This window comes from Protopterus annectens, chromosome 3.part1, assembly GCF_019279795.1.
Source record: "Protopterus annectens isolate FY-2018-M chromosome 3.part1, PAN1.0, whole genome shotgun sequence".
In the NCBI taxonomy this organism is placed as follows: Eukaryota; Metazoa; Chordata; order Ceratodontiformes; family Protopteridae; genus Protopterus; species Protopterus annectens.
This window is the reverse complement of record NC_056732.1, coordinates 1,826,668,055-1,826,692,764: the sequence shown is the minus strand read 5'-3', so window position 1 is coordinate 1,826,692,764 and position 24,710 is coordinate 1,826,668,055. Positions and strand designations below refer to the sequence as shown.

The 24,710-nt window shown below is 44.3% G+C and overlaps 1 protein-coding gene across 1 annotated transcript in view; it reads right to left on the bottom strand.

Annotated features, from left to right (window-relative positions):
• The window catches only part of LOC122798714 (zinc finger protein OZF-like), a 138,063-nt gene that overhangs the window by 50,859 nt on the left and 62,494 nt on the right, over positions 1–24,710 (bottom strand). The window contains exon 3 of the mRNA XM_044067810.1: positions 6,263–6,385. Coding sequence (XP_043923745.1) covers positions 6,263–6,385 — 123 coding nt within the window. The remainder of the gene's footprint in view (positions 1–6,262; positions 6,386–24,710) is intronic.

The window sequence follows — 24,710 nt, the reverse complement described above, 5'->3', positions numbered from 1 at the left end:
TATTGCACACCCCCAGCCTTCATTATCACACCATGTTCTGAGGCACTGTTCACCCCCAGCCTTCAGTACCACATGATATTCGTTAGTACTGCTCATCCCCCAGGCTTCAGTAACTCACCATGTTCTTTAGTACTGCTCTCCCCCAGCATTCAGTACCACACCATTTTCTGAGGTACTGTTCACTGCTAGCCTTCAGTACCACACCATCTTCTGTAGTACTGCTCACCTCCAGCTTTCAGTATCACACCATGTTCTCTAGTACTGCTCACACCAACCTTCAGTACCACACCATGTTCTGAGGTACTACACCCCCCAGCCTTCAGTACCACAACCTGTTCTGCAGTACCGCTTACTCCCAGCCATAAGTACCACACCATGTTCTGTAGTACTGCTCACCCCCAGCCTTAAGTAACACACCATGTTCTGTAGTACTGCTCATCCCAGCCTTCAGTACCACACCACGTCCTGAGGTACTCCTCACCCCCATCTTTCAGTACCACACCATGTTCTACAGTACTGTTCACCCATACCCTTCAGTACCACACCATGATCTGCAGTACTGCTCACCTCTTCCCTAAGTACCGCACCATGTTCTGCATTACTGCTCAACCTCAGCCTTCAGTACCAGACCATGTCCTGCAATACTGCTCACCTCAGCCTTCAGTATCACACCATGTTCTGTAGTACTGCACACCCCCAGCCTTCAGTACCACACCATGTTCTGTAGTACTGCTCACTCCCAGCCTTTAGTACCACACCATGTTCTGTAGTACTGCTCACCCTTAGCCTTCAGTACCACACCATCTCCTGCAGTACTGCTCACCCCCTGGCTTCAGTACCACATCATGTTTTGCAGTACTGCTTCCCTCAACCTTCAGTACCACACCACGTTGTGCAGTACTGCTCACCACCAGCCTGCATTACCACACTACGTTCTGTAGTACTGCTCACTCCCAGCCTTCAGTAGCCCACCATGACCTGTAGTACCGCTCACCACCAGCCTTCAGTACAATACCGTGTTCTGCAGTACTGCTCAACCTAAGCCTTCAGTACCACAGCATGTTCTGGAGTACTGCTCATCCCCAGCTTTCAGTAACACACCATGTTCTGCAATACTGCTCACCCCCTGCCTTCAATATCACATCATGTTCTGTAGTACTGCACACCCCCAGCCTTCAGTACCACACCATGTTGAGGTACTGTTCACCCCTAGCCTTCAGTACAACTCCATGTTCTGTAGTACTGTTCAGCCCCAGCCTTCAGTACCATACCATGTTCTGTAGTACTGCACACCCCAGTATTCAGAACCACACCATGTATTGTAGTACTGCTCACTACCTGCCTTCAGTACCACACCATTTTCTGTAGTACTGCACACCCCCAGCCTTCAGTACCACAGCATGTTCTGAGGTACTGTTCAGCCGTAACCTTCAGTACCACACTATGTTCTGCAGTACTGCTCACCCCTACCTTTTCAGTACCTCACCATGTTCTGCATAATGCTCACTCCCAGCTTTCAGTACCAGACCATGTCCTGCAGTACTGCTCACATCAGCCTTCAGTACCACACCATTTTCTGTAGTACTGCACACCCCCAGCCTTCAGTACCACAGCATGTTCTGAGGTACTTTTCACCCGTACCCCTCAGTACCATACTATGTTCTGCAGTACTGCTCACCCCTACCTTTTCAGTACCTCACCATGTTCTGCATAATGCTCACTCCCAGCCTTCAGTACTGCTCACATCAGCCTTCAGTACCTCACCATGTTCTGTAATACTGCACACCCCCAGCCTTCAGTACCACACCATGTTGTGTAGTACTGCACACCCCCAGCCTTCATTACCACACCATGTTGTATAGGACTGCACACCCCCCAACCTTCAGTACCATATCACGTTTTGCAGTAATGTTCACACACATCCTTCAGTAGCACACCATGACCTCTAGTACTGCTCACCCCCAGGCTTCAGTACCGCATCATGTTCTGTAGTACAGCTCACCCCCAACCTTCAGTAACATACCATGTTTTGCAGTACTGCTCACCTGGAGTTTTCAGTAACACACCATGTTCTAAAGTACTGCTCACTCCCGGTCTTCAGCACCATACAATGTTCTGCAGTACTGGTCACCCCCAGCCTTCAGTACCACATCATGTTCTGCAGTACTACTTATCCCCAGCCTTCAGTAACCCACCATGTTCTGCAGTACTGCTCACCCCCAGCCTTCAGTACCACACCATGTTCTGTAGTACTGCTCACCTCCAGCCTTCAGTACTAAACCATGTTCTTTAGTACTACTCACCCCCAGCCTTCAGTGCCACACCATGTTCTGCAGTACTGCTTATCCTCAGCCTTCAATACCACACCATGTTTTGCAGTAGTGCTCACCCGCCAGCCTTCAGTACCACACCATGTTCTGTAGCACTGCTCACCCCAGCCTTCACAACCAATCCATGTTATGTAGTACAACACACCCCCAGCCTTCAGTACCCCACCATAATTTGCAGTACTGCTCATCCCAAACCTTTAGTACTACACCATATTCTGCAGTACTGCTCAGCCCCCCATCCTTCAGTACCATACCACGTTCTTTAGTACTGCTCACCCCAGCCTTTAGTATGACACCACATTCTGTGGTACTGCTCAGCCCCAGCCTTCAGTACCATGCCATGTTTAGTAGTACTGCTCACCCCAGCCTTCAGTACCACACCATGTTCTGCAGTACAGCTCAACCCCAGCCTTCAGTACCACACCATGTTCTGCAGTACTGCTCACCCCAGCCTTCAGTACCACACCATGTTCTGTAGTACTGCTCACCCCTTTCTTCAATACCACACCATGTTCTGCAGTACTGCTCACCCCAGCCTTCAGTACCACATCATGTTCTGCAGTAGAGCTCACCCCCCCAACCTTCAGTAACATACCATGTTCTGCAGTACTGCTCACCTGGAGCTTTAAGTAACACACTACGTTCTATTGTACTTCTCACTCCCAGCCTTCAGTACCATATAATGTTCTGCAGTACTGCTCACCCCCAGCCTTCAGTACCATACAATGTTCTGCAGTACTGCTCACCTCCAGCCTTCAGTACCACATCATGTTCTGCAGTACTGCTCACCCCCAGCCTTCAGTAACACACCATGTTCTGCAGTACTGATCACCCCCAGCCTTCAGTACCCTACCATGTTCTGTGGTACTGCTCACCCCCAGCCTTCAGTACCACACCGTGTTCTGTGGTACTGCTCATCCCCAGCCTTCAGTACCACACCGTGTTCTGTAGTACTGCTCACCCCCAGCCTTCAGTACCAAACCATGTTCTGTAGTACTACTCACCCCCAGCCTTCAGTACCACACCACATCCTGTAGTATTGCTCAGCCCCAGCTTTCAGTACCATACCACTTTCTGTAGTACTGCTCACCCCATGCCTTCAGTACCACACCATGTTATGTTGTACTACGCACCCCCAGCCTTCAGTACTCCACCATGTTTTGCAGTACTGCTCATCCCAAGCCTTCAGTGCCATACCACGTTCTTTAGTACTTCTCACCCCAGCTTTTAGTATGACACCACATTCTGTAGTACTGCTCACCCCAAGCCTTCAGTACCATGCCATGTTCTGTAGTACTGCTCACCCCAGCCTTCAGTACCACACCATGTTCTGCAGTACTGCTCACCCCCAGCCTTCAGTACCACACCATGTTCTGCAGTACTGCTCACCCCCAGCCTTCAGTACCACACCATGTTCTATAGCACTACTCATCCCCAGCCTTCTGTACCACACCATGTTCGGAGGTACTGCTCACCCCCATCCTTCAGTAGCACATCATGTTCTGTAGTACTGCTCACCCCTACCCTTCAGTACCACTTCATGTTCTGTAGCACTGTTCACCCCCAGCCTTCAATACCACACTATGTTCTGCAGTACTGCTCACCCCCAGCCTTCAGTACCAGACCATGTCCTGCAGTACTGCTCACCTCAGCCTTTAGTACCTCACCATGTTCTGTAGTACTGCACACCCTCAGCCTTCAGTACCACACCATGTTCTGTAACACTGCTCACTCCCAGCCTTCAGTACTATACCATGTTCTGTGGTACTTCTCACCCTCAGCCTTCAGTACCACACCATGTTCTGTAGTACTGCTCACCCCCAGCCTTCAGTAATGCACCAGATTCTATAGTACTGCTACTGCTCACCCCAGCATTCAATACCATACCATGTTCTGCAGTACTGTTCACTCCCAGCCTTCAGTACCACACCATGTTTTGTAGTACTGTTCACCCTATCTTTCAGTACCACACCAAATTCTGCAGTACTGCTCACCCCAGCCTTCAGTACCACCCGTGTTCTGCAGTACTGCTCACCCACAGCCTTCAGTACCACACCATGTTCTGTGGTACTGCTCACCCTCAGCCTTCAGTACCACACCATGTTTTATAGTACTGCTCACTCATAGCCTTCAGTACCACACCAAGTTCTGTCACACTGATCAGATCCAGCCTTCAGCACCACACCATGTTTTGCAGTACTTTTTATCCCCAAGCTTTCACTAACACAGCATGCTCTACAGTACCATCCACACAGAAACCTTCAAAAGAACACCATCTCATGCAGTGCTATTTAGACCAGCCTTTAGTATCAGGCCTTGTTCTGCAGTGAATATTCCCCCCTCCAGTTTTCAGAGAATTCTTTTGTGATTTTTGCTTTATTTACAGCATGTTTTTCTGGGTCAATATTATCAGATCGGAACTTTAGTTTTATTTATTTATTTTACATTTGTTGACTGGGATAGTCTGTCTGGGTATGACCCCATTTTCAGCAGAGGCCCGGGGAGAAAAGCTCCAGTAAAACAAGAACAACATTGACAGGTACAGTGTTGGTTGTACATAGAATTTAACAGAAATATCTAGAGACAATAAAGGAAGTACAGTATACAATAGGCACTTTAGTGAAAATGAGAAAGTTATTACAATATAGTAAAGTCATTTTTTTTGAGGGCATGGGTCCATCTTTAGTTGATCATTTGAGTATACTTTAATACGTGTACATATGTATACCCTTACAAAAAAAAAAGAAATTATACTCTTGTAGGTAGCTAGGTTGATAGGTGGTGTTAACAAGTGGGAGTGGGGTATACATGGAGACTATAAAATTTAGGGGATGAAATTTGATGTGGGCTTATGTGGTATTAGCCTGGCTTGGTATAGGTTGTTAGCCAATTGCTAGTGAGGTGGTCCTTGAGCAGAGTTTTGAATTGGTGTAGGTTGGTAGCATTTAGTATGTGTTGAGGGACTGAGTTCCAAAGTTTAGAAATGTGGTGGGAGTAGAGGGCGTCCCTGGCTTTGTTGTTGTTTTTGGATACTTGGAGGACTGTTTTGTGTGAGGATTGGAGTTACCAAATGTTGGTATATGGCTGGAGTAATTATTGTAGGGATGGGGTTCTGTTTGGCTGGTATATTTGTTGGTGAGTAAAGACAAGTTGGGTATAGGTTAGTTGTTGTGGGAATTCTAGCCAATAAGAATTCCTTTGGCCACATAAAATAAATCTTTTAAATCCAAATCATGTGGGGCTTCCACCCCAAATGTGGGGACCTGTGCCTCCCCCACCCCCCCAACCAAATATACCAACTCCAAGATTGCTCTACTTTGGAGGAAAGGGCATAATCCACATAATGGCCAAGGGAATTCTTACCCTGTGTTAAATTGGCCGTTCGTGGTTTTTGGATTTCGATATTACCAGATCAATCTTTAGTTATTCATCTAAGTTTCGATCTGGTAATATAGACCCTATTTTTCCTGCTGCTGTTCACACTTCTGCAGGTTTAAGCAATATTTTAGTAACTACTATTTCTATCATGTTTCATTCTTGTTTAAAAGGAAACGCATTTCTAAACTAGCCAAAATTGTAACCAGCAGACAATGTGGTTGCTGAATTTGGTTCTTCTAGGAGAAAAATGTTGCTTTCCTGGATTCAACAGACTAATTCTGGTAGGATCTGTGCCTTGGTGAACTGATACACAATCCCTTGTAAAAGCATGCTGGGGTGGGAGGTTGGCCTAATGGTTAAGGTGTTTGCCTTACAGACACAAAGTGCAGGGTTTGATTCTCACAAGAGATACCTGGCTAGGCTTAAAATGGCCCACACGGGCAGATAGCCTAGTACTAATCTATGAACCTATGTTTATCACTTCCAAACATCTAACTTATTTTCTGTTAGAAGTTGGGGATACACAAGCAAACTTTATTTGAGCAGCTACTTACTACCAAGAGTGTCATCAGGAAACTCCTTCTTTTGTGCCAACTGTCCTCCTCCATTACCTTCCCGTGGCATCGTCTGATCTTTTTCAATTAGTAACAAAAGTCGCTCCAATGGGATCTTGTACCCTAGGAAAGAAAATCAGGAGAAATCGTGTAGTTAAAAAAAAAAAAAAAAGAGTATAGAATGTTTACATTGAATTCAGTAACATCAGGCAGACAGTTATAAAAATATAAAAACACACAAGAATGAATCAAATTTTATCACAAACTTTGAAACCAGACTACCTCTAGTGGTAAATTACTTTATATTACATATTTGACAGTGTTAAGAGGCTTGTTAATCACATGGGCTTAACTAGTGAGTTTGCTCAACTGCAAAAATGCTTATTTTAACCTTTGAGGGTGGGTTGTGTGGCTTCATGTCCTAGATCAGCTGTAACTGTGCATCAGTCATTCACAGGGGGTTCCTCCATCCCCCTCTGGTAACCATGAGCTTAAGAAGACTAACATACCGCTACCTTCAGTTTGTTCTGGTAGTCGATATAATCAAGCATTACTTTATAGCATATAATTCTCTTGACTATCAATGCATGGCTTACAGTTAAAGTGACTTGTCTGAAGAAAATTTCCGCCCGCCCTTTTGCCACATGCACTTAGCCAGACAGCCATCACTACCACTTCTATTTTTTTTTATTTTTGGTACATCTTTCATGGTCACCTTACAATGCAAAGACTGTTGCCCTGAAAAATTTAGAAGTGTTGTAATTACAATCTGTAGCTTCCCAACTGCCTCTATCAAACCCAAACACTGGTACTCTGACAAACGAAGACGGGCTGTAACTAAAATACGCAGCTTCTAAACCGTATAAATCCAAAAGGTACGGCTCATTTTCATAAGAATCTTCCACCCCACTGCAGACCCTTCCCCAAACAGAAAAGGGGTCTCTGCAAGTTGGAGGAGACCTTCACACAGAGGCAAAAATCTTCACCAAACCAACTTTTGCCAGCTTATATACTACCCGACATCAAATAAGCAACTTCAGTTTAAACAGCACAGACGTAATCCGTTTCCTACAAATAAAAGTTATGTTGTTTTGTTCGCTTGTTTTTTTTTTTTTCCTCTTAGTGGGTATTTACCTTCTTCCCATATCACACATGCTCAAAAGGCATCCAGCTTGACTTTATAATACATTTTTGGATCACAATTCTGGGAATTCCTAATGAACCACATGTAGGATTAAGTGCAAAATTAACGGGGTATCTGCATGCTGAAGTTCTGAATTCCAATTCACAAAACCTGGGACTGTTTTCTTTTTTTCTTTCCTTATGGATAAGCAGAGGTTGAAGTTCTGAAGATATAGTAGCATGCTGTATTTATAATTTTACATATAAAATTCTCAGTGAAAAAAAGGATAATGCATATGTTTGCTGTGATTGGAATATTAAGGCGCATTCAGTAGTACTGGAAAATTATAACAGGAGCAATTTTAAAAGCCAAAACATGGGTTTGTATTTATGTTTTAATAAAATATTATAGTTTCATCTCTTTCCACACCCATCTTATCCCACAAATGTATGCACCTTCAGCTATCTGACAACCTAAGGTCTGTAACTACAATACGCAGCTTCTAGCCAGACTGAAAAATAGGATCATAGGTAGGTACTAGGCTATTGGCCCTAGGGCCTATATAAGCCTAGCCAAGAAAATTATTTTCCTGTGCCACTGTTGAGCAGAGCCGCAGAAGTGATCCCCGGGGTGAATTTCCTATCTCCCATCCAATCATCAAGATTTTTCTTGAAGAGTGCTAATGAGGAGCTTTGTTTGATATAGATAGGTAGTTTGTTCCAGAGTATGGGAAGTCTCTGGGACAGGAATCTATCCCTCCAGCATGTTCTGTTTATTGTGGTGACGAGGTTTAGGTCCCTAGAGCGTGTAGCTCATAGGGATTGGGATTTCTTTAAGTGGAGCATGTCTAAAAGCTCTGGGTTTAACATAGCTTTGTGTGTTAGGCAGAGATCGCCACTGAGTAGGCGATATGCAATGGAGTAAAGCTGCAGTTTTTTGAGACTGTCTGCATAGGACATCTCTTTGAGGCCGGTAATCCTCTTTGTGAGGTATTTCTGTGGCCTTTCCAGTTGTTGTAGATGTCTTGTGAGGTACATACCAAAATGGGCATTGTACTCTATAATGAATCTAATGAGTGACGAGTAGAGGGGAACAATGACCTCTTTTTTCCTGGATGAGAAACCTTTTGTGATGAGGTGTGCCACATAGAAGGATTTCCTGACTACTGTGGCGATGTGATTATCAAAGGAGAGACTACTGTCCACCTGTGTCCCAAGGTCTCTTGTCACACTTTCGGTGTTAAGTAGACTACCACCTATGTGGTAGTTCATGGGTACTGAGTTTTTACCAAAAGGAATGACAATGCACTTTTTGGCATTGAGCTTGAGGCCATGGCTTGGACGCCAGGCATCTGTCTCAGCAAGTCCCTTTTGTAGGATGTCCACATCTTTTGGAGTTTTGATTATGGCTCCTAGTTTGCAGTCATTTGCGAACTTCATTAGCTAAAGACCTTCTGTGTTGGCCTGTACTTCAGAGAAGTAGATACCAAACAGGAGAGGACCCAGGACTGAACCCTGTGGTACTCCACTTGTCACTGGTCTGAAGCTGGGTTTGGAGTCTGCTACTTTCACAGTGTGGGTTCTGTCAGTGAGCCAGTTGGCAACCCATCTTGTGACATAGGGATTTATACCTAGTTTAGTGAGTTTATCTATAATTCCAGAGTGGGGGATGGTGTCAAAAGCCTTGGCGAGATCTAGATAGGATGTGTGAACCACCTTCATGTAGAACACAGCCTGGGATGTCGTCAGTTCCCATGGATGCTGTGTTCTTGGCTTTGGATAGTGTGTTTTTTACCTATGCAGCCGTGATTACAGGAACTTTGCATTCTTCTGGTATAGAGATGGTCCCTTTAGGGGATGACAGAGGGGTAAAGTTAGCACTGAACCTATCTGCCAGGATGTTGGCAATATCCGTTGGTTCTGTATATTTAGTGCCATTGTGCTGTAACTCAGAGCAGATCTGAGTGTTGCCATTGAGATTCTTGACATAGCTATAGAATGCTTTGTGGTTGTCTTTAGAGTCAGTGGCGATTTTGTTTTTATAACTAGCTTTGGAGGATTTTATGAGGGATCTCAGCTTCTTACTGAAGCTGACCAGGGAGTTTCTCCAATCATAGGATTTTACTCTTTTTTTGCAACAGTTTCTTTCTTCTGTTGTAGGGTTTGTTTATGGCAGGGGACCACCAGATTGACTTCCTTTTTTTGGAGGATAGCATCTTGGTTCTGTTAGGCATTGCACGATCCATGCACTCATGTAAGTGCTTATAAAGTGCATTTGTGTAGGATTCAGCAGTCATACCTCTATTGTCCGTCATCATGGGTGTCGTGAAGTTTGCCACTTCTGTCTTAAGGAGTGTGAAGTTGGCTTCGGAGAATTTTTTTACTGTGGTTTCCCTAATGGGGGGTGGGGGAGGGATGTCGATGTCTAGGGTGATTAGCTTATGGTCGGATCTGACCAACGAGGAATTGACCTCTGGTGTGGAGCACCGGTTGCCCATGTTGGTAATAACCAGGTCTAGGATATTGCTGCCCCTGGTGGGGGTGTGGATAAGTTGATCCATGGCATTGAAATTTATGAATTCCAGAAAACGTTGAGCACAAGAGTTGGTACATGAGTAGTTTTCCCAGTTAATGGTAGGGTAGTTGAAATCGCCCATTATTAGGGTGTTAGGTTGTACCCTAATATTTTTCAGTGTATTAAGAAATGAGGAGTGGGAATCCTGGGACATGCTGGGGGATCTGTAGCAAGCTACAATTTGGATTGCGGTCTTGCCCAGAGTTAGTTGCACTTGGATAATCACGGATGCATTATGCTGAGCAACTAGCCTGGAGGTGTGGATATTCTTAATGAATATGGACACGCCTCCGCCTTTAGTGTTTCGGTCCAGGTTAGGTGGCTGAAAGGTGTGGTATGAATTATAGCCTGGTAATGCAGGGGTACTCTCCACAGCCTTGAACCAGGTCTCTGTCACTGCACAGATGTCGATGTTCTCCATTTTGAGGGGTGCCTCGAGTGAGTGCATTTTGAGGTTTAGACTTCTAGCATCGAGTAGCAATACCCTCAGATTCTTAGGGTGGTGAATTTGTCATTTGAACCTTGCCTAAAAAAGGCACTATAGGGGTGGCTAGAGCCTTAGCCAGTATCCAGAATCCCAGGGGCGGCAGGTGCAGACCATCTCTGGCAAAGCATCATGGCTTGTTGATCATGTCATCCCAGGCAGACAGATACTGGATCCCTCTAGAATGACACCAGAAGCTTAGCCAATTGTTGAAGTCAATCATTTTGTCCTTGTACTGTGGTATCATTCTGGGTGATGGCAGGATGCTACTCAGGGCTAGGGTCATACCTGCCTGGGCTACAAGATCGGACAGCTCCTCCATTGTCCCTTTTCATGTAGTCCAAGGAGGTACATCTCAAGTCATTCACACCAATGTGGACAATGACAGAGTCATATTTGTACTTGTTATGGAGTGACCTGAGTGCATGCGTTATGTGGCGGATCCTGGCACCCGACAGGCAGCTGACAGTAACTTTCTCCTTGTTTAGCCTGGTGAGTGGAACATCAGTGTGCTTGACTATAGAGTCACCTATGACTAGAGTGTTGGGTACGTTGTTATGCCTTATGGGCTGTGGTTGAGTGGCACACTGAGTTTGTGGGCTATGTGTCATTTGGGTTGTGTTGGGGGGTGGAGGTTGCTTGTGTCTCTGCTTTGGAGGTCCCTGTTGCTTGGGCAGGTTTTTACTCAGAGCCTCTGCGAATGTAGGTGTGTGATTTGTGTTTCTATGTGTGTGTTTTGGTGGTGTAGGTTTTGAGGGACTATGTGCTGAGTGTGGTGTGGTGCAAGTGTTTACCTTCTCCTCTTGACTGTCTAGTCCAGTCTTGGGTGCAAGACATTACATTAACTGTCAACAAATAAAAATTGTAAAGAGTTTTTATGCCCAGAATCCCCATTCATACACCTATTCAAACTGAAAGATCAATGAGTGTTTAATAATGGTGGTCCTTCAATTAGATAAACAGCATTTCGACACCCCCCCCCCCCCACCAAAATATCACTTTCAGATAATGCCTTTCACATCCGACTGTGATAGACTGAATTAAGCTGAATATAGTACACTGGCCCAAATTTATTTCATGGAGACACATGAGGAGACATTTCCCATGACAAGTCAGTTTCATGATAGCTGTTATGTACAGACTGCCTTCATACTTTCCGCAAAGTAACCACTTTTTAACTAAGTATATCTGACATTTAACTGATAAAATGAAAGAACTTCCAGCTTCAGTAATTTCTTTCAACTTGTTTAATAAGTGTGTACATGTATGCACACATACAGAAACACAAACAAAAATGCACATACAAGCATACACACACACATGCAGACACACACACACACACACACACACACACACACACACACACACACACACACACACACACACACATGGAAGCATACATTACAAATGTTTGCATGCACAGATGCAAATGCATACGCATGTGCTCACACACCCAATATCAGAAGTATTATGCTTTCAAGAAAAAAAAAAGGTTCTAAAAAATTCAAGAGAACCTAAATAGTTCACCAGACCTTTAAAATACTTGGACAAAAGAACAACATAGGAGGACCATGTTTAATTCAGAAATTGCTTAGATGGCACAAGTTTTGGTCTGCAGCAAGTAGTTAAATAATAGTGACTGGTCATTCTGAACATCATGTGAAATAAACAGTCTTGGTTTACTTTAGGTCTTTAATGCCTTTGTCAAATTATTTACTCATCTGTTAAACAGGTAAGAGAAGAGATCAATACTGGACCGTTTTAACTATAACTCAGGCTGCAACAGCAGGAAAAAAATGCAGTACATGTGAACAGTTTAGAGTAGCCAGTAACTCAGCATATTTTGGAGAGGGCTGAGAAAAATGGACTATCTAAAGAGTTATCACAGAGACACAGAAAGAACAGCCAAACTTCACACAGAGAATTACTGAAGGTTAGGACTGAATCCTGAACCATGATGCTGTAAGCCAGAGGATCCTAACCAATAAGCCACTGAGCTGGGCACAGTTAAGTTTTGGCTTGATTAAAGAAAAAGTGGGGTTGTGTTTTTTTATATAAAAAAAAAATTATGTGATAGGCACTCTTCTTTAATGGAATTATAGGTTCATAGGTAGGTAACTAGGCTATTGGCCCTAGGGCCTACATAAGCCTAGCCAAATGGTACCCTGGCTTTGCCACCCAAGAAAACTATTTTCCTGTGCCCCTGTCAAGCAGAGCTACAGAAGTGATCCCCGGGGTGAATTTCCGAGCTCCCATCCAATAATCAATTTTTTCTTGAAGTGTGCTAATGAGGAGCTTTGTTTGATATAGATAGGTAGTTTGTTCCAGAGTATGGGAAGTCTCTGGGACAGAAATCTATTCCTCCAGCATGTTCTATTTATTGTGGTGACAAGGTTTAGGTCCCTAGAGCGTGTAGCTCAGAGGGATTGGGATTTCTTTACGTGGAGCATGTCCAACAGCTCTGGGTTTGACATAGCTTTATATGTTAGGCAGAGATCACCTCTGAGTAGGCGATATGCGACAGAGTAAAGCTGGAGTTTTTTGAGATGGTCTGAGTAGGGCATCTGTTTGAGGCCAGTAATCCTCTTTGTGAGGTATTTATGCAGCCTTTCCAGTTGCTGCAGATGTCTTGTGAGGTACATACCAAAAGGGGCATTGTACTCTTTAATGGGTCTAATAAGTGATGAATAGAGGGGAACAATGACCTCTTTTTTCCTGGATGAGAAACCTTTTGTGATGAGGTGTGCCACGTAGGATTTCCTGACTACTGTGACGATGTGATTATCAAAGAAGAGACTACTGTCCACCTGTGTCCCAAGGTCTCATCACACTTTCGGTGTTAAGTAGACTACCGCCTATGTGGTAGTTCATGGGGGCAGAGTTTTTACCAAAAGGGATGACAATGCACTTTTTGGCATTAAGCTTGAGGCCATGGCTTTGACACCAGGCATCTATATCAGTGAGGCCCTTTTGTAGGATGTCCACATCGTTAGGAGTTTTGATTATGGCTCCTAGTTTGCAGTCATCTGCGAACTTTGTTAGCCAAAGACCTTCTGTGTTACCCTGTACTTCAGAGAAGTAGATACCAAACAGGAGAGGACCTAGGACTGAACCCTGTGGTACTCCACTTTCACTGGTCTGAAGTTAGATTTAGAGTCTGCTACCTTCACAGTGTGGGTGCTGTCAGTGAGCCAGCTGGCAACCCATTTTCTGAAATACAGATTTATACCTAGTTTAGTGAGCTTATCTATAATTCCAGAGTGGGGGATGTTGTCGAAAGCCTTGGCAAAATCTAGATAGGCTGTGTGAAACATCTTACCCTCATCTACTGCTTTGGTGACCGCTTCAAAGAAGTCTATCAGTTTTAGGAGACATGATCTGCCTTTTACAAACCCGAATTGGGTAGGGTCCAGAGTTTGGAGGTTACCAATGTCATTGTTTATAAGTTCCATGATGATACGCTCCATAGCCTTGCAGACCAGGCTCATCAGGCTAATGGGGTGGTAGTTCCCGGGGTCCATGGTGGCTCCCCCTTTGTGGAGTGGGATAACCGTTGCTGTGCACCATTCAGTGGGCACAAAGCCTGAGGTGAGGCTATGATTGAACATGGTACTTAGGTGGGGTGCCAGTTCATTCTGTAGTTCATGTAGAATGCAGCTTGGGATGTTGTCAGGTCCCATGGACGCTGTGTTCTTGGCTTTGGAGAGTGTGTTTTTTACCTGTGTAGCCGTGATTACAGGAACTTTGCATTCTTCCAGTATACAGATGGGCCCTTTAGGGGATGAGAGAGGGGTAAAGTTAGCACTGAACCTATCTGCCAGGATGTTGGCAATATCCGTTGGTAGTTTTCCCAGTTAATGGTGGGGTAGTTGAAATCGCCCATTATTATGGTGTTATGTTGTACTCTAATATTTTCCAGTGTATCAAGAAATGAGGAGTGGGAATCCTGGGGCATGGTGGGGATCTGTAGCAAGCTACAATTTGCATTGCTGTCTTGCCCAGAGTTAGTTGCACTAGGATAATCTCAGACGCATTATGCTGAGCAACTAGCCTGGAGTTGTGGATATCCTTAATGAATATGGACACGCCTCCGCCTTTAGTGCTTCGGTCCAGGTTACGTGGCCGAAAGGTGTGGTATGAATTATAGCCTGGTAATGCAGGGGTGCTCTCTGCAGCCTTGAACCAGGTCTCTGTCACTGCACAGATGTCGATGTTCTCCATTTTAAGGAGTGCCTTGAGTGAGTGCATTTTGAGGTTTAGACTTCTAGCATTAAGTAGCATTGCCCTCAGATTTTGCTTGCTTGTACCTGTTACGGTGGTGAATTTGTCATTTGAATCTTGCCTAAAAAAGGCACTATGGGGGTGGCAAGAGCCTTAGCCAGTATCCGGAATCACAAGGGCGACAGGTGCAGGCCATCTCTGGCAAAGCATCGTGGTTTGTCGATCATGTCATCCCAGGCAGAAAGATACTGGATCCCCTTACAATGACACCAGAAGCTTAGCCAATTGTTGAAGTCAATCATTTTGTCCTTGTACTGTGGTATCATTCTGGGTGATGGCAGGATGCTACTCAGGGCTAGGGCCATACCTGCCTGGGCTACAAGATCAGAAAGCTCCTCCATGTCTCTTTTCATGTAGTCCAGGGAGGTACGTCTCAGGTCATTCACACCAACATGGACAATGACAGAGTCATATTTGTACTTGCTGTGGAGTGACCTGAGTGCATACGTTATGTGGCAGATCCTGGCACCTGACAGACAGCTGACAGTAACTTTCTCCTTGTTTAGCCTAGTGAGTGGAACATCATTTTGTGGAGAACACACAGTTGAACAGTTCAACTAGGTGATTCTGGGGAAGACTAGTGATTGGCTGAAAAAGGATCCTGGACTAGAGATCCACCCACCTAGTTAAGAAATCATGAAAGGTCCGAGCCATAACATAACTATACTTATGTGCATCTGTCGTTTTCCACTGATGGAGCAGGGGCAATTCGACAGGAAAGGCAAATAGTAGATAAAAATAATCACTCTTCTCAGTATTGTAAAACTTCAACCCCCATTCCCCATAATTCAGGAGAGATATTAATATAAATATCAAGGATGTTCTTAACATCAGTGGAAAGCTGTACAATTTTTTGTGGTTACAGGTCAGGCACAGAATTTCTAAACATGGATTTTGAAAGTGGCCAATATCTGCAACTCTAATGTGGTTAACTGTTCTCTTAACAGGATTAAATAACTTGTCTGATAACGGGTAGAAATAAATTCTAAGAAAATACCCACATCTACTTGGTTGTGTTTAGGAAGATGATAAATACAAAATACCAAAAAGAGCATTAAATGCAAGTAACACTCCACTGACATAATTTTAACATTTAAGGACCATGGTATTTAAGCTAGTCTAACTTCATTTCCCAAAGCACTTAATCTCCCTAAAAATAGGCCCTGGTCAGACACATTTATGTCATGCATACTGAATGATAGGGTCTATATTAGACATTTGAAATGTCGAGTGTTCTAATATCGAACCCTAGCAATCGAAAATACAAAACATCGAACATTCAGAACAGCGAATTTTTTTCCTAGGGGAGAAATTTGCTGTTCCAAAACACATACACATAACACAAGCACACCAAACAAACAGCAATCCACACATATACACCTAAACTCGTACACCTAACCCTACACTAAACTATACATACACCACTAACTATCCACTTACCTTAACCCAAACCCTAACCCTAAGGTCCATCACTATCACACAGTCACCTCACCCGCGCCCTAACCCTAACTCACCTACCCCGCCCTAACCCTCACGTCCACACAATCGCACATTTACCCGACACGAGCCCTAACCCTAACACACCTAACCCGCCCTAACTCACATGTCCACACAATCACACACTTACCTGAACCCGACCAGTAACTTTCCACCAGAGCGCTGAAAATACCGAAGCAACAGAAACGGGCAACCGAATTCTTTCCCTAGGAAAGAATTTGGTTTTCCGTTTCTTCAATATTTTCAGCGTTTGCTGAAAACGGGTCGATATTAGAACACTCGACATTTCAAATGTTCGGTGTTCTAATATAGACCCGAATTATAGCATCAGCAATTCAGGCAGACATAGTACAGTTGTGTACACTTACCATAAATGTAGATGTTCGAGTGTATTCACTGTTGCAGTCATTACATTTGGGTAATCTGCTGGCAGGTTGCCCTCAGTCGGCCTGATTAACAAAGTCTTGGGTCCTGCATCGGTTGCTTTCCCTTCTTCCATGACGTCAGGTCGTCAGGGGTATAAAACATGTATCTGACACCATTACGTCAGTTTTTCTTGCCCCAGATGTCAGGTGCCCCCCAGTATATATTTTTTGGGTTTTAGAATTTGCACTCTGATTCCTCACATCTCTGTTGAAACTTTTCCCCACCCCACCCCCTCCCTGTTCTGGTAGTAGTTTAAATTTGGTAGCTTTTGCAGTGCCCGTCCCACTGTAGATTTGATCTAGGACACTCCCCCAGTCCCATCTCTTTACCGCATTCTACCTAATAAACCCTTTCTGCACTTGCTTTTAGTCCTTTTTAATTTAATTACATTTTTTCAAACTGTGTGTGGACTAATATTGCTACATACTCAAGTGTGCCAGCTTGCACTGCATGTGAATTGTTTTTACTAATGTTTTTGCTACTTTTCTGAAAAAAAAAATTGTAAGCCTGTTTCATACCTTTCCTGTAATTAGTGTTCCAGATACAGATTTGCTGTATCCAGGACTATTTGTAAGCTTCTGAGCCCCCAAGCCTTTCTGTGTTGGAGGGAAGCTTTCTAGCTTATCCGTGGGTGTGGTAAGCACTAGGTAATCTGTCTACCGCATAAGGAGTGGTTCTGGCCCAGAATTTGTAGTTATTGGCCTTTTGGGCGGTCTTCCATCTCTCTCAACTTTCTGATTTGAAGGCCTGCATTTGCACTTGTTTCTGTCCTGTAACTCCTGGGCCCATCTCATTTGCTCACTCAAAAAAAAAAAAAATCTGCTTTTACTGTATTTGTGTTTCTTCCTACTTTATTTTGCTTTTGCGTCATCTTAAAAGTACTCAATTGTATTTATTACTGCTTGGTGTAACTCATTCTAAGCCTTTTAGTTTAAGCACTTGGGCTTCACGCCAGTTGTTTTACATTAGGAAGGTTTGTGGTCTGCACTGTGGTGGCAGGACAGGTAGCTTACATCCTTCTAAGTTGGGAACTGATGATTGAGGGCTCAGGGTCTGTTATTCTAAAAGTGTATTAATTCTATTTTAAGCACTTGGGCCTCAGGCCAGTTATTTTACATTAAAAGGGTTCGTGGTCTGCACTCTTGTGGGAGGAGAGGCTGGACTCTGCCCTTCTAGCTGGGAATTTCTGGTTAAAGGCTTATAGTGCCTGCATATCTAAACTGCTTTTTACTGAAATTGGTACACCCTATTTGCTGTAGCATAGACTAGATCCAGGCCTGCTGAATCTAGCTTTGTTTGTATAACCTGAACACTAATCCAGGCATTCTTTAAAGTATTCAATTGTATTTATTACTGCTTGGTAGTAACTTGATTAAAGTGTAGCTATCATTCTAAGTCTTTTGGATTAAGCACTTGGGCTTTAGACCAGTTGTTTTACATTATGAAGGTTTGTGGCCTGCACTGTGGTGGCAGGACAGGTAGCTTACATTCTTCTAAGTTGGGTACTGCTGATTGAGGGCTCAGTGTCTGTTATTCTAAAAGTGTATTAATTCTGGTTTAAGCACTTGGGCTTCATGCCAGTTGTTTTACATTAAGAAGGTTTGTGGTCTGCACTGTAGTGGCAGAAGAGGTAGCTTACATCCTTCTAAGTTGGGAACTGCTGATTGAGGGCTCAGTGTCTGTTATTCTAAAAGTGTATTAATTCTGGTTTAAGCACTTGGGCTTCAGGCCAGTTATTTTACATTAAAAGGGTTGGTGGTCTGCACTCTTGTGGGAGGAGAGGCTGGAATCTGCCCTTCTGAGCTGGGAATTTCTGGTTAAATGCTTATAGTGCCTGCATATTTGAACTGCTTCTTATTGAAATTGGTACACCTTGTTTGCTGTAGCATAGACTAGATCCAGGCCTGCTGAATCTAGCTTTGTTTGTATAACTTGAGCACTAATCCAGGCATTCTTTAAAGTATTCAATTGTATTTATTACTGCTTGGTAGTAACTTGATTAAAGTGTAGCTATCATTCTAAGTCTTTTGGATTAAGCACTTGGGCTTCAGACCAGTTGTTTTACATTAGGAAGGTTTGTGGCCTGCACTGTGGTGGCAGGACGGGTAGCTTACATCCTTCTAAGTTGTGAACTGCTGATTGAGGGCTCAGTGTCTGTTATTCTAAAAGTGTATTAGTTCTGGTTTAAGCACTTGGGTTTCAGGCCAGTTATTTTACATTAAGAAGGTTCATGGTCTGCACTCTTGTGGGAGGAGAGGCTGGACTCTGCCCTTCTGAGCTGGGAATTTCTGGTTAAAGGCTTATAGTGCCTGCATATCTGAACTGCTTCTTACTGAAATTGGTACACCTTGTTTGCTGTAGCATAGACTAGATCTAGGCCTGCTGAATCTAGCTTTATTTGTATGCTGCTTGTTTGTTTGCTTGTTATTTCCCTGAAATGCTAATTCCACCTAAAACGCGGATTTTCAGTGCTTCTGTGGATCCCTAGTGATATCTGCATTGCTTACTGTACTTATTTCCTTGTTTCACTTGAAAGAAAGTTACTGTTTGTCGTTTTTGCATTTAAGTTACCTGAAACACATTGCATTTAAGTTACCTGGCACTTGCTCGCTAAAGCAATTATATAAGTCAGCACTAAAATATTAAAAGAACTACACCCTCACAAACTCCCCTTGGCCCTCTTTTTTCAATTATAAAGGAATTCCCAGTACTATTCTAGCATGTCCAAAGGTCAGTTGTCAATCTCCTCTCTGGTCCAGCTGGTGAATCTGGGAATCTTGAGGCAATGTTACAACTGCCTCATGTACACAGACAACCCTCTCCTCCTCCTCCTAACAAATTCCAACACATGTGAGAGATGCAACCATATAGCCATAATGGAGGCTAAGCTCTCTCAACTCAGTACTGGCGAAACCAGTCAGGAGGAGAAGGAAACCACACTCACTACAATTCCAGTCTCACACAGACCTACCACGACAGCAAACCAAACACATAAACACACAAAAACATACTCGGAGGATCTAAATAAAAATCTGCCTAAGCAGCAGAGACCTCCAAAGTAGACACCCAAGCAACCGCTACCCCAAAACAAAACACGTGCAACACATAGCTCACAAAGCCAGTGTGCCGAACAGTCACAGCCTTTAAGGCTAAACAACACACCTGATACACTTGTAATAGGTGACTCTATCATCAGGCACACTGACGTCCCGCTCACCAGGCTGAACAAGGAGAAGGTCACGGTGAGCTGCCTGTCGGGCGCTAGGATCCGCCACATAACACAAGCACTCAGGTCACTCCAAGGCAAGTACAAATATGACTCAGTCATTGTCCATGCTGGTGTGAATGACCTGAGACGTACCTCCCTGGACTACATGAAAAGAGACATAGAGGAGCTCTCTGAGCATGTAGCCCAGGCCGGTATGACCCAGACCTTGAGTAGCATCTTACCCTCATCAAGAATGATGCCACAATATGAAGACAAGATGATCAATTTCAACAATTGGCTTAAGTATTGGTGTCATTCAAAGGGGATCCAATGCCTGTCAGCCTGGAATAACATGCTCGACAAGCCACGATGCTTCGCTAGGGACGGCTTGCACCTGTCACCCCTGGGCTTTCGGATATTGGCAAAGGCTCTTGCTACCCCCATAGTGCCTTTTTTAGGCAAGGCTCAAAAGACAAACCCACCTCCATAGGTGTCACAAGGGATAAGAAACTAAGAGTAATGCTACTCAATGCCAGAAGTCTAAACCTCAAGATGCACGCACTCAAAACTCTCCTTAACATGGAGAACATCGATATCTGTGCAGTAACAGAAACCTGGTTCAAGGCTCCAGAGAGCACCCCAGCACTACCAGGTTATACCCCATACCATGCTTTTTGGCCCCAAAACTTGGACCGTACCACAAAAGGAGGGGGATTATCAATATTCGTCAAAGATACCCACACCTCCAGGTTGGTGGCACAGCACGAAGCATCAGAGACTATCCATGTGCAGTGGGTAAAACTGCCTTCCAGTTTATAGCCTGCTACAGACCACCCTCCCAAACCCAGGAACCCCACTCGGCCTTCCTGAGCACACTGGAAAATATGAGGTTCTCTCCAAACACCATTATATTGGGCGACATCAACTACCCAAACATAGACTGGGAGCATTACTCTAGCTCCAACACCCTAGCCCAAAGGTTCCTAGAATTTATAAACTCAAATACTATGGAACAACTTGTTACCACTCCCACAAGAGGGGAAAACATATTGGACCTGATCATCACCAACATGGGGACTCTATGCTCCAGACCAGAAGTGTATCCCTCACTGGTAAGATCAGACCATAAACTAATCTCACTGGATATTCACATCCCGACTCCACCCCCTGCCCTGAAAACCACAGTGAAAAACTTCTCTAAAGCAAATTTTACACTCCTCAAAACCGAGGTGGAATCCTTCAAAGCCCCGGCCTGTGGAAAATACGCCCAGACCGCAGAATCCTTTATAAACGCATTCTATGAACACCTTCAGGAATGCATGGATCATGCAATCCCAACTAAAACCAAGACCCAATCCTCCAAAGGCAGACGTCCTGTCTGGTGGACCCCAGCCATAAACAAACTATACAATAGAAGGAGGAAGCTACTACATGATAGAGCAAAATCCCAAAAGGGAAGGCATCTCTGATCAGTATTAACAAAAACTACGGGCACTCATAAAATAAAATCGTCTAAGGCCAGCTTAGAGAGAAAATTGCACAGGACACTAAGGATAATCACAAGGCTTTCTTTAGTTATGTTAGGAACCTGGGTGGGAATTCGAGATATGCTCAGAATTAGTCCAAAATGACAAAAATACACGAACCCACAGACATTGCCAACATCCTAGCTGACAGGTTCAGCAAACTCCCCTCCCACCAAAAGGGCAAATATTTATCCCAGCAGAGTGCTGCCCCCCTGACATCTCAGATGCTCAGGTAAGAGCCACCCTCTCCAAAGCAAAAAACACAGCATCAATGGGACCAGACGGTGTCCCGGGCTGCGTCCTACATGAACTCCAAGAAGAGCTAAACCCAAACATAAAACTACTGTTCAATCTTAGCCTTACTACAGGATATATACCCAAATAGTGGCACACAGCAACAGTGGTCCCTCTCCACAAAGGAGGTGCCTCAATGGATCCTGGAAACTATCGCCCCATAAGCCTGACTAGCTTAGTCTGCAAAGCTATGGAAAGAATCATCATGGACCTCATAAATAAAGATATTGGGGACCTACAGACACTGGATCCTACCCAGTTCTGCTTTGTTAAGGGCAGATCCTGCCTCTTAAACCTGGTTGATTTCTTTGAAACAGTCACCAAGGCCATTGACGAGGGGAAGGTGATCCACACAGCCTACCTGGACCTCGCAAAAGCCTCCGATACAATACCCCACTCGGGCATTATAGATAAGCTCATCAGCTTAAATATAAACCCCTATGCCACTAGATGGGTTGCAAACTGGCTCAAGGACAGAACCCACATGGTTAGAATTGCTGGAGCCATGTCAGACTCCAAACCAGTTACAAGTGGCGTCCCACAAGGCTCAGTCCTGGGACCTCTCTTGTTCGGTATATATTTCTCGGAGGTACAGGCCAACACGGAAGGACTGTGGCTGACTAAGTTCGCAGATGACTGCAAACTGGGCGCCATAATCGACTCTCCAGCCGACACAAGCATCCTCCAAAAGGGCCTCATAGAAACAGACAACTGGTGCCAGAGCCATGGCCTCAAGCTAAACTCCAAAAGTGTATAGTCATCCCCTTTGGCAAAAACAAAGTGCCCACAAATTACCACATAGGTGGTAATCCATTAAGTACAGAAGAAGTAATTAGGGACCTGGGGACCCAAGTTGATAGCAATCTCTCATTTGACAACCACGTGGCCAAAGTGGTTAGAAAAACATTTTATATAGCCCACCTAATCATGAAGGGATTCACATCTAGATCAGGGGAGGTCATCGTGCCTCTTTACTCATCCCTTATCAGGCCCATAATTGAGTACAATGCCCCTTTCGGGATGTACCTACCAGACACCTGCAGCAACTGGAAAGACCCCAAAAGTACCTCACCAAGAGGATCATAGGGCTCAAACAGATGCCATATGCTGCCCGGTTAAAGAAACTCCAGCTCTACTCAGTGGCATACCGCCTGCTCAGAGGCGATCTATGCCTGACGTATAAAGCCATGTCCAACCCGGAATTAATGGACATGCTGCACCTCAGAAAATCCAAATCCCATCGAGCTATGCGCTCGAGAGACTTGAACCTCAGCACTGAAATAAATAGGACATGCTGGAGGGACAGATTCATAACCCAGAGGATCCCTTCACTCTGGAATAAAATCCCAGTCCAGGTTAGGCAGAGTCCCTCATTGACTCTCTTCAAGAGGAATCTTGATGAGTGGATGGGAGATCGTAGGTTTACCCCGGGTATTACTTCTGTGTCACTGTTAGACAGAGGCACAGTATACTAACCTTGAAAAAGGGCATAGCAAAATTAATTTAAAATGGGTGGCGAAAGCCAAACACACTCTGGCTAGGCTTATAAATGCCCTAGGGCAGATAGCCTAGTATGAACCTATGAACCTATAATGGGAAGCAAATAAAATTAAAAACACAAAAATATACCTCCAACCAAAAGCAAATACATCAAAAGGGCTTTTAAGCATAGTAAAAGAAAGTAGAGGTATAGCCATAGAAAATTAGGGGGCTGGAGGGAGTGTAACCAGGACTGCAACAGTGAATACACTTGAACATCTACATTGATGGTAAGTGTACACAACTGTACTAGGTTCTTCGTGTTTCACTGTTGCAGTCATTACATTTGGGTAGATTCCCAAAGCTATAGTTGGGAGGAGGAGTTTATACAGCATTAGGACCAGCTATAAGGCCTGCAAGACAGCAGTGGCAAAGGCAGCTCTGGATTTAGAGAAAATTGGTAAATGATAATGCTTGGTGAAAGTATGTACAGAACTCCAAGTAGCAGCTTCTAGAATATCCATGGTAGGAACACCTCTGAGAAAGGCTGTAAAAGTAGATGCAGCCCTGGTGGAGTGAGATCTGATCCCCTGGGGGATAGGTTTTCCATGGTGCTTATAGCAGAAATTAATGCAATGGCCTATCCATTTAGAAATGGTTTGTTTTGAAATAGCCGTCCCCTCTGCCCCTGCAGCAAAAGCTACCAGCAATTGTTCAGATTTTCCTTGAGATTTAGTCCTGTCCAAGTAGAATCTAAGTTGTCTGTGCACATCCAAGGAATGCAGAATCCATTCCCCTTTATTCTGTGGATTGGGAAAGAAGGTTGGCAAATGAATGGACTGATTAAGAACCACACTGGAAACCACCTTGGGCATGAAGGATGGATTGGTCCTCAGAGATAACCTGTCCGCATGAAAGGTGATGAAAGGTTCCACTGCCATAAGGGCCTGTAATTCAGATATCCTTCTAGCTGAAGTGATTGCTAAAAGGAAGGCTGTTTTCCAAGAAAGAAATTTTAAGTCTGCAGTAGCAGCTGGCTCGAAAGGAGGCAGAGTGAGCTTCTCCAAAACAAAGTTAAGGTCCCAGGCAGGGGTAGGAGCTCTCCTGGCTGGTCTCAAGTTATTTGCCCCTCTGAGATACTGCTTGAGCAGGGGATGAGAGAAGAGGGGTGGTTCTGTGTTATAGTGAGCTGAAATAGCTGAAGCGTGGATTTTAATAGAGGAAAACGACAGGCCCTTGTGGAGCATCTCAGTTAAGTATTGCAAAATCTGAGGTAAAGTGGGCGCTGCTGTGCTCATCTCTAAAGATTGGTTCCAGGCACAGAATCTTTTCCATTTGTCAGCATAAGATTTTCTAGTAATAGGCCTTCTCGCCTCCAAGATAACATCCATCACAGGTTTGCTGAGGGATGATAAGGGTGAATTTAAGTGATGAGCCAGGCTGCAAGGTTCAATGTTGGAAGCTGAGGGTGCAGTATTTGTTTCTCCTGTTGAGACAGCAAGGAAGGGGTCTGAGGCAGGTGCCATGGAGATATTTGTGACACACTGCACAGGAGT